Source organism: Tenrec ecaudatus, chromosome 17 (assembly GCF_050624435.1).
Source record: "Tenrec ecaudatus isolate mTenEca1 chromosome 17, mTenEca1.hap1, whole genome shotgun sequence".
NCBI classification, from domain to species: domain Eukaryota; kingdom Metazoa; phylum Chordata; class Mammalia; order Afrosoricida; family Tenrecidae; genus Tenrec; species Tenrec ecaudatus.
In genome coordinates, this window is record NC_134546.1 from 59,153,251 (window position 1) to 59,168,452 (window position 15,202).

General features: G+C 47.2%; 1 protein-coding gene across 1 annotated transcript in view; it reads left to right on the forward strand.

Moving 5' to 3' along the window:
• UACA (uveal autoantigen with coiled-coil domains and ankyrin repeats) overlaps window positions 1-9,411 on the forward strand; it is a 101,392-nt gene extending 91,981 nt beyond the window's left edge. Inside the window, exons 17-19 of the mRNA XM_075535987.1 lie at window positions 151-303; window positions 4,849-4,914; window positions 9,211-9,411. Of these exons, the coding sequence (XP_075392102.1) occupies window positions 151-303; window positions 4,849-4,914; window positions 9,211-9,282 (291 nt within the window). The 3' untranslated portion in view covers window positions 9,283-9,411. The remainder of the gene's footprint in view (window positions 1-150; window positions 304-4,848; window positions 4,915-9,210) is intronic.
• The last annotated feature ends 5,791 nt before the right edge of the window (window positions 9,412-15,202 follow it).

The following is a 15,202-nucleotide window of genomic DNA, read 5'->3' on the forward strand; positions in this document are numbered from 1 at the left end:
TGTATGTATCACTGTAGCCATCTTGAGATTATGCATAGCTCAGTTTCTGGCCCATGAAAAGGACTTCTCTGTAGAGATGTTCCATATAAACGCAGAAGTAAATAATGTGTTTCTCTGATTTTTTTCTTCTTCTTTTTTTTTTTAAATAAGATAACGGAGCTGCTGAATGATGTGGAAAGACTCAAACAGGCCCTCAACGGCATTTCACAACTCACCTACCTGAGTGGGAGTCCCGCCAAGAGACCGAGTCAACTGATTGAGGCTCTGCAGCACCAAGTGAAATGCCTGCAGCAGCAGCTGGCTGTAAGTCACCAGTTCCCTTCTCTGTGTGGTTCCCTCCGTGAAAGCTTATTACACGTGGATTTGACCTGTGCCTGCGTCCGGAAAGCGCTCAGAGTAGTGGTAGAGTAATGTCATTCGTCTGGTGTCAGCTGTATGCCAGTCAGTCAGTGATTGTCAGTGCACCTTGGTTGCATGTGTGATCAGATTCAGACTGAAGAAATTGGTAGGATTCATCAATTTCCTCATGGCTAGCCTAATTAGTTGGTGTGTACATTTGAATTATTGTATTAATTAGACTTCCCTTTAGGTAGATAGATATTATCCCATCACAGATAGCATTGTACTTCAAGATAGGTCCTTTGGGCAAAATATTGAAATATGTCAGAGGCATCAAAAGAGGATGGACAGAATACAGAAAGTCACTGCACCGCACCGGGGGTCAGTGCCCAACCATTTCAAGGGGTCGCTCAGGATCAAGAACTAATAGTCCTGAAGGAAGAAATCCAAGCTATACTGAAGACACGGGACAAAAATAGGTTCCAGGAATTGACAGACTGCCAATCAGACTGTTTCAACAAGCCGGTGAAGCCAAGAACTCTGGAAGACAGCTACTGGCCAACCACTTGGAAGAGATTCATACTTGTGCTCATTCCAAAGAGAGGTGACCCAACCAAATATCAAACAGTCTCACGAATATCGCGTGCAAGTGAAATTTTGCTGAAGATTCAGCAACAGCGGTAGCAGTACATTCGCAGGGGCTGCTAGAAATTCCAGCTGGATTCAGCAGAGGACATAGATGTGGCTAGAAGCAGAGAATCCCAGAAAGATCCTTAATTGTTCTTTGTGGACTCTGCAAAGCCACTCAGCTGTGTGGATGGATCATCACTCACCATGCATAGTTTCAGAACACTTCGTTATGTTTATGGCGGAACCTGCACAGAGACCAAGGGGGCAATCATTTGAACAAGGCAAGGTTGAGAATCAGGAAAGGTGTGTGTCAGGGTTGTATCCTCTCACCATGCTTACTTGATCTGGATGCTGAGCAAATCATCCAAGAAGCTGGACTATATAAAAAAGGATGAAGCACCGGGATTGGGGGAAGGTTTCCTAGCAGTTTTCAATACGCAGATGACACAGCCTTCCTTGCTGAGCGTCAGGAAGACGTGAAGCGCTTGCTGATGAAGATGAACGTCTGCAGCCTTCGGGGTGGGTCACAACGCAGTGTAGGGAACCCAAGAGCCCACTGATTGGCAATAGAGACCCAGCAATGATATATCAGATAAAGAACTGATTTTAAAACTATAGAAAACTACAGTACCTTATAAAGAAAGACACAATCCAGTGGACCTAAGACATGAATAGACAACTTACTAAAGATGACAACTAGGCAGTCAACAGTGCTAAGGAGAAATGTTTGCGTTTATTAGCAATAAGAGAAATGCAAATTAAAACACTGGAGTGGGTGTGGAGAGATTGGAGTGCGCACATATTGCTGGTGGGATTGTAGAATTGTGCAACCACTGTGGAAAACTTCCTTAAGCAAATGCAAATACCAACAGCGCATTATCGATCTCTCTACGTGATATATTACATCCTAAAGAAATGAAGAGCAAAACATGAGCAGACCTATACACACCTATGTTTATTGCAGCAATTTCTATAACAGCAAAAAGATGGAAAAAACAAAACATTCCTACCATAGAGGAGTGAATAAACAAACTGCCTGCGTTCATACAGTGGAATACGATGCGTCTTTGAAAATAGTGACGAGTCTTGTCAAGCACCTTAAGAAATGGATGAGATTAGAGAACATTATGCTTAGCAAAGTTACTCGATCTCATAAAGATGAATATTTTACGACGCCATTATTATAATGGGTAATAAAAAGAAAAATCGTTTTCACGCCAAAAGATCAGACTTTAGAGACAAGAATGAGGGCAGGGATGGGGCAGGTGTGCGGGTGAGAGGGGAGGGACAGGGACCTGTGGAGGCAGAGTGAGAAATGGACAAATAAATAAGAAGGGCCTCCTCTACAGTGTGGCGGCCTGGGCACCGTTACGGCCGTGGTGGCAGCAAGGGCAGCCACAGGGACTATGGTTTTCTTTGTTAATGATTGCACCTAAAAGGAGATATATATCTATAACAATTTTAAGAGAAAAGGGGCATAGCCTTAGAACCCCTCCCCACTACTTGCCCATCAGGCCCAAGCCGGCCTGAGCGCCTGTGAAAAGAAGAGGCATCAGTTGGAATGGGCGTGGGTTCTTTTGTGACATACAAGTGCATTTCAGAAAAGACAACAGAAATCCCCACCGCTGACCGATAAATCCGATAGGCAGAGAAAAGATGGAAGTTGTCAGGTATTTCATTTTACTGGGATTTATACCCAGTGCTCATGGAAGCAGCAGTCAGAAATTCAAATGATGCATTGCATTGGGCAGATCACCTGCATGAGGCCTTTTAAAATGTTAAAGAGCAAAAAAAGTCACTTTGCGTACCAAGCTGTGCCTGACCAACACCATGGCGTTTTCAGTCACTTCCTATGCAAGTGACAGGTGGACAGGAATACCGAGGGCATCGTGAACTGCTCGAAGAACCAGCAAATCTGTCTTGGACGAAGGACAGTCAGAATGCTCCGTAGAGGTGAGAATGGCAAGACTGTCTCACGTCCTTTGGACTCGTTATCGGGAGAAACTGATGTCCAGCAAAGGGCCCTCAAAGAAACGGGTTGACGCAGTAGCTGCCACGAGAAGCTCCTGGCCACAGATACACCCTGAATGCCAAAAGTCCTGGTGGTGCATTGATTAAGCACTCAGCTGCTCACTGCAAGGTTACTGGCTGGAACGCACAAGCTGCTTGGAAGGAGAGGTGACAGCTGTCTTCCTGGAGAGTACAGCCCAGCAGAGCCTGAGGGCGGGTCTACTCTCCTGTAATAAGGTCTCTCTGAGTCCTCTTTTCTTCATCCCAGTCTAAGTTCATCCCATTTCCTGATCTTCAGCCTTTCCCTGTTCTGTTTTGTTCTTCTTAAAAAACAACAACATTCAAATACCGGTGTCTGGGATCTTCGGGATGGGAGTCACACCTGGACCGGGTTCGTCTTCCCACTGCAGCACCTTCTCCAATACTGGTCCACTAAACAAAGGGAGCTTTCGGAGAAGTTTGTTTCTCTAGTGAATAAAACTAGGCATTTCTGTGATCTGAACGCCCTTTGCCCTTGGACGTGTGGTGTCCAGGGCCAGCCTGTGGATTCAGAGGTCAGTACCGAGCCTGACCGAGCACCGACAGTGACAGGCAGCGCTCGGCCCTTCACTTGGGGGCCTCGGCTTCCTCATCTGTCCAGCAGGGTAGTCAGAACTGATGGTGCGTTTGTTTGTGCGCTGTTTCTGTTAAAGGATGCCTTCATGTGCTGAGTAAAATTTAGCTTCAAGCACAAGTACATTGTGGCTAGTGTTTTTCTATGCTGTAAGAATTGATTTTCGAACAGAAGAAAGTTACTTGTTAAAATAATTCCGTTTTTAGCCCTGCTAGGCTGCAGATGAATGGGGACAGCTTGCTGATTTGGATTTTACCCCAAGGGTGTGATATCCCGTTGATATTTAGGAATGCCGACTTAAAAATATCTACGTTTGTGACCCCGGGCGAAGCGTGACAGGGTTAAGTAGAGGGTACAGTGCTTCGCCCCCAGGAGTTGGAGGTGGTGAGAGAGGCCAAATCGGATCTCTGAAAAGTACGGAGAGAGGACAGATGTCGGGCAGAATCAAGATCGTAGGACCAGGTCGTCGTAAGGGCTATGCGATCCCAGGAGGAGAAGGGCCTCAGATATTGGGAGCTTATCTCAGAAGGAATAGAGTATCTAACCTGAACTTGCAAGATAGAAGATGATATGGTGAAACCAAAGCCGCTGCCACCGAGTTGATGCCAACTCATAGCGACCCGAGGTAGCAGTTCCAGGACTGGGCATCGTCTGGGCGTCGACCGCCTCATTGTTCTCACAGAGCAGTTGGTGGGTCGGAAGCACCGACCTTGCGGCTAGTGGCCCGGTGGCGAACCCATAGTGCCACCGACATGTGGCGGAAAGAAAACATCGGCTCTTCCAGGCACAAGACAGCACTGCAGGGGGCGCCCAGAGGTGAGCTTGTGGCAGGCCCACATCAGGAAAAGGCAGATCAGATGGCCACTCCTGGAGCTCAAGGTTTCTGAGCCAGAGTGACTCCCGGGGGAGCATAGGAGGGAGTCAAATCTACCGATGAGGAAATAAAATAGGACATGTGTGACATTCCCAGTGAAATTTGGAAGGGCTTGTGCCAGGCATTCACCGTTGGATGAAACCCTGAGGCACTAATCTCATGGTGCGGAGAGCAGATTATATTGGCTTTACCATGGAGGCCCCGTGCAGCCACTGGAAAAATTGGGTTCCCTTGCCGTCTGAGGGAAATCTGCTCGTGGTGGGGCCCAGTGGTTGGCTGTGAGAGTCCTTGGGTGACAGTGCTGGGATGGCACCGTCTCAGCCTCCTCATGTTGTGGTGAGCGTGCTGGTGTTCTGACCTGCCTCGCCTTTCTCATTTCCAGGATGCTGACAGGCAGCACCAAGAAGTGATTGCCATCTACCGGACGCACCTTCTTAGCGCTGCACAGGTAAAGATCGGGTCCTCTTGCGGAAAGAACCATTCTAGCAATCCACCCCCTAGTAAATGTATGTGAGACCAATGGATATTTAAAGTAACTGTACCCCATATGCTTACTTAAAAATAACTTCACTCCTTCCCACCGCGATGGCGTAGCTCCCCGAGAAATTCACAAAGCTCTGCAGCAAGGCAGCGGCACACACCCAGTGCTGTCTCCATCTGCTTGTCACTCAGACTGCAGATGGCTTGATGGCAGCACGCGCTGCCCGAGGGCCCGGCACCCCGACTTCCACCAGGGCTGTCAGCCGAGAGGGGGACAGAGAGGACTTCTGATGTTGCCTGGTGACTCGGGACTCTGTCCGTGAGATGACATAGGGCACTTTGAAAGTCCAAAGCTGACAAGGAGGATGCGCATGGACTTGTAATAATTGAGGGAAGTGTCAGTTCTGTGGGGATCTTGAGAAGCCCCTTCTACAGGGGTGTGCGTTAGAAAGCTATTACCAGAAATAGACACACACTCACACTAAAAATCATCATACGCAGAGGAGGTTACTATGATCCTCTCTGGCTTCCTCCTGCAGAAGTCTCGGAATAGATTTTTCAGCAAGATGCACCAGAGGGTCAGATGCTGCAGCAGTCGGCATGACATAGTAGAAGTTCTTTTTAAAAAAAATCATTTTATTAGGGACTCATACAACTGTTATCACAATCCAGACATACATCAATTGTGTAAAGCGCATTTGTACATTTGTTGCCCTCATCATTCTCAAAACATCCGCTCTCCACCCAAGCCCCTGGCATCAGCTCCTCATTTTTTCCCATCCCTCCCTGCTCCCCCCTCCTTCATAAACCCTCGATAATTTATAAATTATTATTTTGTCATATCTTGCACTGTCTGACGTTTCCCTTCACCTACTTTTCTGTTGTCTGTCCCCCAGGGAGGAGGGTATATGTAGATCCTTGTAATCGCTTGCCCCTTTCCAATCCACCCTCCCGGTATCACCACTCTCACCACTGGTCCTGAAGGGATTATCTTGCCCTGGATTCCCTGTTTCCAGTTTCTATCTGTACCAGTGTACATCCTCTGGTCTAGCCAGATTTGTAAGGTAGAATTGGGATCATGATAGTGGTGGGGGGGGGGGGAGGCATTAAAGAACTAGAGGCAAATTGTATGTTTCATCATTGCTACATCACACCCTGACTGGCTTGTCCCCTCCCCAAGACCCTTCTGCAATGGGGTGTCCAGTGGCCTACAAATGGGCCTTGGGTCTCCACTTCACACTCCCAACCCCCTCATTCACTATGGTAAGATTTTTTGTTCTGATGATGCCCTGATACATGATCCCTTAGACCCTTAGACACAGGCTGGTGTGCTTCTTCCATGTGGGTTTTGTTGCTTCTGAGCTAGATGGCTGCTTGTTTACCTTCAGGCCTTGAAGACCCTAGATGCTATATCTTTTGATAGCTGGCCACCATCTGGTTTCTTCACCACATTTGCTTATGCACCCATTTGTCTTCAGCAATCGGATCATGGAGGTGAACACACAATGATGAATTTTTGTTCTTTGATGCCTGATAACCGATCCCTTCGGCACCTCGTGATCACGCAGGCTGGTGTGCTTCTTCCATGTGGGCTTAGTAGAAATTCTTACAGTATGGCAAAACACCAAGTGTACAGCCACACTGCCAAACCAAGTTGGGCACAGACAGCGGTTGAGAGAAAGCTTCAAAGAAAGTTTATTTTTAAAAAAACCAACTAGGCAAAATTATAAATAGGAAGATATTATGACATCAAAATCTTCACATCAGAAAGCCTGCCTTTTCTGAAGAAATCAGAGCGGGAACTGATGAGACAGGATGGCTGGTGTGATGGCTGCTGTGTTGGGAATCAGTCGATGGAATGGCGCTGGGATTTGGAGGACTGTTGTAGCCTTTAGAGAAACCGTGGCGGACACCAGCATGGCGAGCTTGCGTGTTGTTGCGAGTGGATGCTCCTGGCGGGCCGGGTAGAGCCGTGCCATGGGGTTCTCAAGGCTGTGACACTGGCAGCAGATCGCCAGGACTTTCTTCCAAGTCACCTTCAGGTGACAGCCTTTCAGCTCCTAGTCCTGTGCTTACTCATGTGCCTCACACAGACGCCTATGGGGAGTGGAGGAGGGGAAGCAGTATGAAAGCAGAGATCTTCATGAGACCGCAGGGCCTCCCTGGGGCCTGGCATTGGCCACTGGAGGGAGTGCACACTAACAAGCCACTCCACTGTTGCCTGGTGAAACCTAACAGGAGCCAGAGGCGTCCGAAGTACTCTTGCCCTCTGACATCAGAAAGGTAACTGAGAAATTCAGTTTGGTCACAGTGGCTAGTGTTTGAAATTTAAGCATCCTCCTCTTAAAGAAGGGGATTTTAGAAGCAAAACTTCTATTCATAAAAAAAAAAAAAATTTCAAATGCTCAAGCCAAAAAAGGGGGTGGGTAGGTGGGTAGAAAGGATGTTTATAAGCTCACCATATTGACATCTTTCCTTTCATCGACATCTAGTCATCTCTCTTAAAGTTTAAAATGTTTCTTTCTAAATATACATGGCTCAAGGTGCATGCGAAGGGAGCCCAGTAAAGTTGGAAAGGTGATCTGCTTCCCAAAGGTCATAGCTTTGAAAACCCTAAGATTGGACTAGTAACCCCAGGGTCAGTGGTTCAAACCCACTGGCTGATCCATGGGAGAAATATGAGGCTGTCTGCTATAGTGAAAATTTACAGGCTCAGAAACCCTATGTAGGGCGGCTGTGGGCTGAAGTCATCTTGCTCAGCCTCACCAGTGATGAGCAAGCAAGCAGGTCCTTTTTCACCTGTGGGGCTGGCAAATAGTCAACCTGTTGGCCTGAGTAATGCAGGAAGTGGATGTTGGTTGGAGAGTACATTGGTATCATTTTGTAGTAATTCTGCTGCAGTCAAGTCGATTTCTGGCTCCTAGTGACTTCATAAGACAAAACAGGACTTCCCCCAGGTGGTTTCCAAGGCTGTAATCTTCAGGGCAACTGATGGCACGTGTTTCCCTTGCAGAAAGACTGGTGGGTTCGAACCGCTGGCCTTTTGTCTGGCAGTCCGGTGCCAGCCCCCTGCCTCACCAGGCCTCTTCATTGGTTTGAAGTTAAAAGCTGAGCCCACTTTCGGATCCAGCAATTCCTTTTGTAGGCACCTGTCTATAAAACTCAGAAGCACTCGGAATGTCCACCGTCGTCCAGGGAACGGGAAAAGAAAAGATGACACAGCCATACTATCTTGTACAGTAGCTGAAAATTATTAGCAAAATTGTGTGAAAATTATTATATAGCAAAATTGTGTGACAGTTAGTGAAAAAGCTCGTTGCAGAAACATTACCGTATATACTCGTGTATATATGAGTTTTTCCAGCACGTTTTTTAGTGCAGTTTTTGTGGTCAGATGTGGTGCCTCGGCTGATACTCGGGCCGGCTTATACTCGAGTATATGCGGTATGTATGTTACATGATCCTATTCATACCAAAATAGGAGCCGCTCTGGTGGCGCCGTGAAAGACACATCAGGTTGCTGATCGTAAAGTCAGCGATTCAAACCCACAAGCTGTTCCACGGGAAAAAGAGGAGGCTTCTAGTGCCTGACACCCTCGGAAACATCTCTGTTTGTCTAGTAGGACTGCTAAGGGTCGGAATCTACTCAACTGCATGGTTTCGTGTTTGCTTATATAAAAATGTACCCACTTAACCTACTGCCTGCGAGTCAGTTCCAGCGCACATGCACCCCACGTGGGGCGTTGGAGACTGTCAGTCTTCCAGCCTTATCCTGCTCATGAGGAGCAGCTGGGGGCAGGGGGTCGCTAATCTGACTCTGGGCAGGCCAATGCTTACCTGAGAGCGCCATCAGAGAATTTCCCCCCACACACACACACAAGTTACTTGTCTAATTATTTTTCAAAATGGGAAAAAAACAAATAAACATAAAAGAAAACCAGTTTCCCTGTAGTCTACCCAGCTTATATATGACTTAGGCGACCTAACCCTGCCAACTAGGGCCTTTATTAGAAGAGCGAAGTCTGTCTATCCATCATCTTTTCGGATGGGACGTGTTAAGAGCGACGTTGAAACCGACTTTCTCAGTGTGCACTGTGGAGTGCACCTCCCTTAGCAAGCGTTCCTGTAGAAGATCTCCTTGATGGGGAGACTCTAGCCTTTGACCAATCACAGCCGCTGATTATGCTTAGTATTCAGCCTTGTCTTTAGCGTGCTGTGTGAGTGCTGGTGACAATCACTATGTCCCCTTCTCTTCTCTCCCCAGGGTCACATGGATGAAGACGTCCAGGCAGCCTTACTCCAGATCATACAGATGCGCCAGGGGCTGGTTTGCTAGCAGTTCCGGCCGACCAGCCCCGTCTGCCTGTCTGCCGGTGCTGCACATTCAGTGAGCAATCCACAGCCCTGTCTGCCGGGCCTCCTTGTGTGCTCCCCATGGGAAAATAAAGTATGTTTTGTTCCATCAGTAGGGTTTGTTTGTTTTTTTTACTTAGATGAGTATGCTACTGAGTTTTTCAGTATCGGTTCAAATCTTACATTTGAAATACGCAAAGGTTGTAGTTTGCAAACAGCATAACCCTTTGCCTTGACTTGACAATACTATTTTCAGCTATTGTTTAAGTTCCCAATAGCACAGAACAGGTTGGTGATGAAGACGCTCCGGGCTGCTCGAGTTGCTTGAAGGTTCTTCTGAGAGAATGTAATTGGCTGGGTGGCCATGTTCAAGGGGATCAACGAGACCTCTCAGATCCCCTTTGGCCGTGACATTCGCGTTGGTTTCCAGAAGTTCCCTGGACTTGGCTGGCCACCCGCCCTCTGGCTCGCAGTCACTTACTGAGTTGGCTTTGGAGAGTTTCTCCTCCTCCTTAGCACGCCTGACTTTTGTGTCCCTCTCTTGTTTTCCTTCCATGCATTTCTCCTCCCAAATGGTTTGCCGTACTAAGTCACATTTAGATGAAGCACAGCCAGGGAGGGATTATCGAGGATGTATAATGCCATCGTCTCCTTATCCGCACGGCAGTATCGTTTTCACTTGTGGTGACTTTTTGCCACCCTCTTCCAAAACGCCGATAAATGGTTTGCTCGGTTTCTCCAAGTGTCAAAAATCATCGACTTTTTTTTTTTTCCTTTTTAGGGATTGCGTTGACATTTGCTACTATAGTAACCAGGCACTCATTCCACATGCATCCTCCAAATGTTTCCTGCCTACTTATAGGAAAATTGCACTAATGAGATTAATAATGTGAAATGCACTTTTCTTGCAAGATGAGCATTAGAGTATTTTAGAAAACAGATCTAAGATTTTAGACAAAATGTAATAACACAGTAAATGGCAAGAATACAGATAGCAAGAAATGAACAAACTCAGTCATTTATACTAAGTATGCTAATTAACCCACCATTTTTATTAACTACATCTCATTAAAGAAATTTTATATATAAACCTGTTTATATAAACTTTCTTTAATGAGTTGGATACACATATATATTTATTTCTGTTCTTTTTATTAATATGTTTACGCAGATTAGAAATTGCCAATTTGCCAGCGAATAAACTGACAAATGATCTTTTGTTCAAGTTTTCTAAAACGAAGTCAAGTTTACCTAAATTGCAAAATGTGCCTTAGCAATCTGCCCTGGGCCTCTTGAATCAGATTCCAATCCCGTTTTTGTACAATCACAAGGACAAAGGGCCTTCAAAGTCGCTCTTCCTATGAAAGAACAAGTCATCAGGCTTCTTCAGTGTTGAACAAACTGTGAAAGGGCCTGTGGGTTTAGTGCCTTTCGGGGTTCCACGTGCTGTTCGTCAGCCGGAGTTCTGCTCACAAGTCTTGGGTGACCTGTCACAGCGTTGGGGAGACCACGTTCTGTACAGTGCTGAATCCCGACAGCTCGGTGCTGTCTTTCCCTGGTGGGGTGGTAAAGGGAGCCCTTTGTAGTCGTTGACTGTGTCTTCAACCATCAATAAAATGTGCTCTGTGAAGTGTTATTTCGAATGTCCTTGTGAAAACAGGATTTGCAAGTTAAGCCAATGCACGTACCACCTTCCAAGACTGGGGTAGAGGAGGCAGGGCTCCAAAGCACCAATACCGACTGTGAGAATTCTGCTTGATGTGGCTGGTTTGAGGGACACACCGAGTAACCTCCTGGAATCGATCCATTGTTTTGTTCAACTCACCTGATTTCAAAGGCCAGCGTGCACACGGCACTCAAAGTTAATGAGCATGTAGCACGTTGCCAGCAGGCCGTGCTGGTCTCACAGATTATAAAACCTGAGGCAGGATGATGTTCCCATTCCAGTAGGGTCAGCGTTATGAATAATTGTCTACTAATCTAAGGTCACACATGTAAGCAATGAACACCTTACAGTGACTGAGCCTTGGCACTGCCGGTGAAGCTAACAGAAAGGTCGGTGGTTCGAGCCCACCAGGCGCCCCTCGGGAGACAGCTGAGGCTGGGTGCTCCGGTAAAGATTTGCAGCTTCGGAAGGCCTCTCGTGGATCACGGTGAGTGAGACCCCACCCCGCGGCAGTGAGTCACGTTTAGCTGCGCCCGTTCTGCTCTGAAAACCCAGGTGAGCTTGCCTCCGCCCTTGTCATGCTTGCTTTTCTCCAAACCATTTATTTCTCTTGCCTCGAACGAGATCTTTTAGTTAAAATGTTCCCATGGTGATAGATGTGTTTGCTGACTCATCACTGCTCTGAAAACTTTTTCTCCCAGTGTTACCAATTAGCCCTCTAACAAGGACCTTGACGAACCTGCCCTCACCCACGTGTGCCCTGCCTGGCTCAGCATCCCTGGCCCTCTAGTTTCAAAGCCGCAGTGGCAAGAGGGTCGACGTGAGTTTGGCGGGCCCCGATGACCTCTCTGTACTGAAAGAGCCTGCTCACACAAATGCCAGGTCGCAGCCGTTACAAGCTTTCCTTCACTGCTGCTTCCTTGTGGCGGAAGGACAGGAACTACTCTCTTCCCCTTTGGCTTCCTTTTCACCCCTGTGGTGGTCTTCAAATACGCATGGGAGGGGAATTGTGACACGCACGTGAAACGTGGCTGCGCACACCTGGGGTGAGAGAGCTAGCGCTCACTCCCAGTCACTGAATATTACTCGTTTTCCACAGGGGGAAATAAGCCACGGGCAAACTGCAACCGAGTTTGCGCTGATACAAAACAAAATAATAAGTCCAGTGGGCTCTCCTTTCATTCAGCGAGGTTCTCCACCCAGCGGGACCGGAGACTTCCTTGTCAGGGCTTCCATGGTTTCCCTAAGTTTGTATCCCTAGCCAGCTGCTTAACTCAGGAGTGCCTGGGCGATGCCAACCTTTAAGCACTCAGCTGCTAACCAGAGGTGACTGGTTCAAATCCACCCAGGGTACCTCGGAAGAAAGGTCCTGGCGAGCTACTTCTGAAAAGCCAGCCATTGAAAATGCTGTGCAGTAGAGTTTTACTCTGACGCACACAGGGCTGCCGTGAATCAGTAGAAGGAATGAACCCGGTTTTGTTCAGTGCTTCTGCATCAGGACTGTCTAGCACAGCCTCTCCAGGCAAATGTCAACCTGCTTCCTAGCACGGCGTCTTGGGGCCACGCTGCATGTGTGGGCGCTTGGTTCCAGTGGGTCAGAGAGACGGACAAAGAGAAGCTAGAGCCTGCAGCCGGATGACATCCCAGCCGGCCTCCCCAGGCAGCAGGAGTGCTCGTGTTCTGCATAATTGGGCTCCGGCATCACTTTTCTATCAGGGCATTTTCATATTTCATTAGTTATGCCCGCATGAACAAACATCGATGATGAATGCATTCAGCTGGAAGGGGGGGGTTTACAAAATGTCCTACAGGAATGGAAAAGCAAGAACTGTGAGGACCACACACACGTGTGTGTGTGTGAGATTCCATTAGAGTGAAATAAAACAATGCAAACAACAGCAATAAGAAAAGCACCTCTTATAATTAATATTTTGAACCAAATTGTTGTACTTAATGGGTCCGAGTTTTAGTTTATATTTCAGGCAGGTTTGCAATTTTTTTCACCTCCCCCCCACCAAGAGTAGTCTTGGGAATATTCAGAATTCTGGAAAGAGTTTAGGGAGGTTATTGCCTTCTTAATAATTTAGAGCTTCTATTGCTCTGCCAAGTCAGAAGATTAACATTTAATAGAAAAAAATTATATATCTATAATTCAGTCACAGCTATTAGATCAGATGGATTTTACATTAAGTGAAAAAGATGTTGAGCATTTAAGGACCATTAAACTACAGGACTCTTTTATTGGATTTTAAGGCCTCCAAGCCAGGGTCCTGCTGCGAAGAATATTTATTTTATATGTACAGAGCACATTAAAGATGGAGAAAGGGCACACATTTTAAAAGAAAATAGGCCATGAAAAAGTGTGATTTTCCACATTGTGACTAGCTGCCATACAGCTCCAGTCTTATTTTAGAGTAATTAGTTTCATGCATCATTAAGTAGCATTCTTACGGGCCGGAAGGAGGTGGTGGGGGCCCCTTTAAAGGGGGTACCTCCAGCAGGTCCAAGCAGCTGTGTGCTCTCTCTTGCTGGTTCACCTCCAGCAGCCGCATTGCTAGTAGTTTATAGCATATTTAGAGTCTCAGTCTTTTGAGAAGAATTTAAGTGTGGAAATGCCTTCTTGAAGAAGTCCCAGAGAGAAGCTTCTGATACTAACAGGCTACCTGTTCGAGTCATGCCCAGATTATCGGCGCGGGACTGGAACGTGGCCCTTGAAATTGGTCACCTGCCGGTGGAGAGGAGGCCCTCCCGCATGGCCCTGGTTAAATTCTCCTGATGCGCTTTGCATTGTTGGATTTCAAGCATGACAAGCAATATCCTAATGTGTATAAACATTGCTTGCTATTTACACTACCTCCTGCCCCATCCCGTCCTCCACAAAGGCTTGGATGGTAGGTGTCTGGAAGCAAATAAAGAGAGTGTGGGAATGGTGCTAATAGCATTTGCCATGTGTCCTACCCGCTCTACGATGTCCAAACAAGTGTGCTTCCCCCCCTTCCTTTGCCAGGCTGCTCTGAGCTGCCTCTCGCTGAAGTGGCACCTCGTGGGCTGCTTCAGAAATTCTCTTCAGGATTTAAAAATGAAGCTGATTCATATTCAGAGCCTTTTCTGCTGAAATCTGTTAAAGCCCAAATAAAAAATGACTGCTATTTCTTTTTTCTTGCTTTTTTTTTTTAACTTCCCCCCTCCTCTCTGTTGTTTGCTGCCTTGAAAAAAAAATATTGCCTCGCTTCTTCTGGGAGTTGCAAGGTCTCATTAACGCACAATTAAAAGTCACTCTTCTCAGAGCCAACGGGGAGAGAAGAGGTGAACTGTCCCTGGGCCGCCCATGGAAGTCAGTCGGGAGGATGAAAGTGTGTCCATCAGGCGGGGTGGGGGGATGAAAGTGTCTGCCGTCATCAGATAGGTGTGAGCTACCTGCCCCGAGTGGGGAGGTTTCCACCCCTTACCTCCTTGTTTAAAGTGCATTGTTCTAGGCCGTGGGCCTCAATCCCTAAGCCCCACGACTTCATAAAAATCATCTTTATTCGTTCACACCAAGTGACGATTTAAAGAGAAAAAGAGGCGGCTACCGATGAGCTAAGCTTGAACGTATCTGCGAGAGTCAAAATGCTTCTAAGAGGATTTGCAGTCTGATCATCCCCAATGCTATTTATTGTCAATATTTTTGGTGTGCCGGAGCCAATCGTGTTAGTCAAATGCACGTAGCCACTTAACCGCGGCGCAACCTAAAATACATCACAGCGATTAGGGTGCCACGAAGGCGGCTCTCCTCCAACCTGGCGCCGGCACCGCTTGCTGGGTGGTGGCGCACAGCAGAGAAGCCGTCACCAAGCGCCCACTCTGCTTCCAGACCCAGTTGGGCGATCTCACCCACCACGCTCTCCAAGTGGAGAGCAGTTACCAGGACAACAGAGAATTTGAGGAAGATTTCATTGTGATCTGACGGCTCACCAGAATAAAGAGCAAGTGCCTCGAATTTACATTCTGGGCTCCCCGGCAAATGTCAGTATGCATATTTATTATTTTCGCCCTACCTCACTACAAAAAAAGGATTTAGGGCAGCTTGCAGATTTTGTTTCCCCTTAAAATGGGCAAGGAGGAGGGAGATGGTGGACACTAAAGGGGCAAGGAAAGCAAACAGCAGTTTGGGATCCAGTAAACATGCCATCCAAAAAAATTAATCCAAACACTGCCATTGAGTTGACGCCCATGCATAGCCATGCGGTGGGACTGG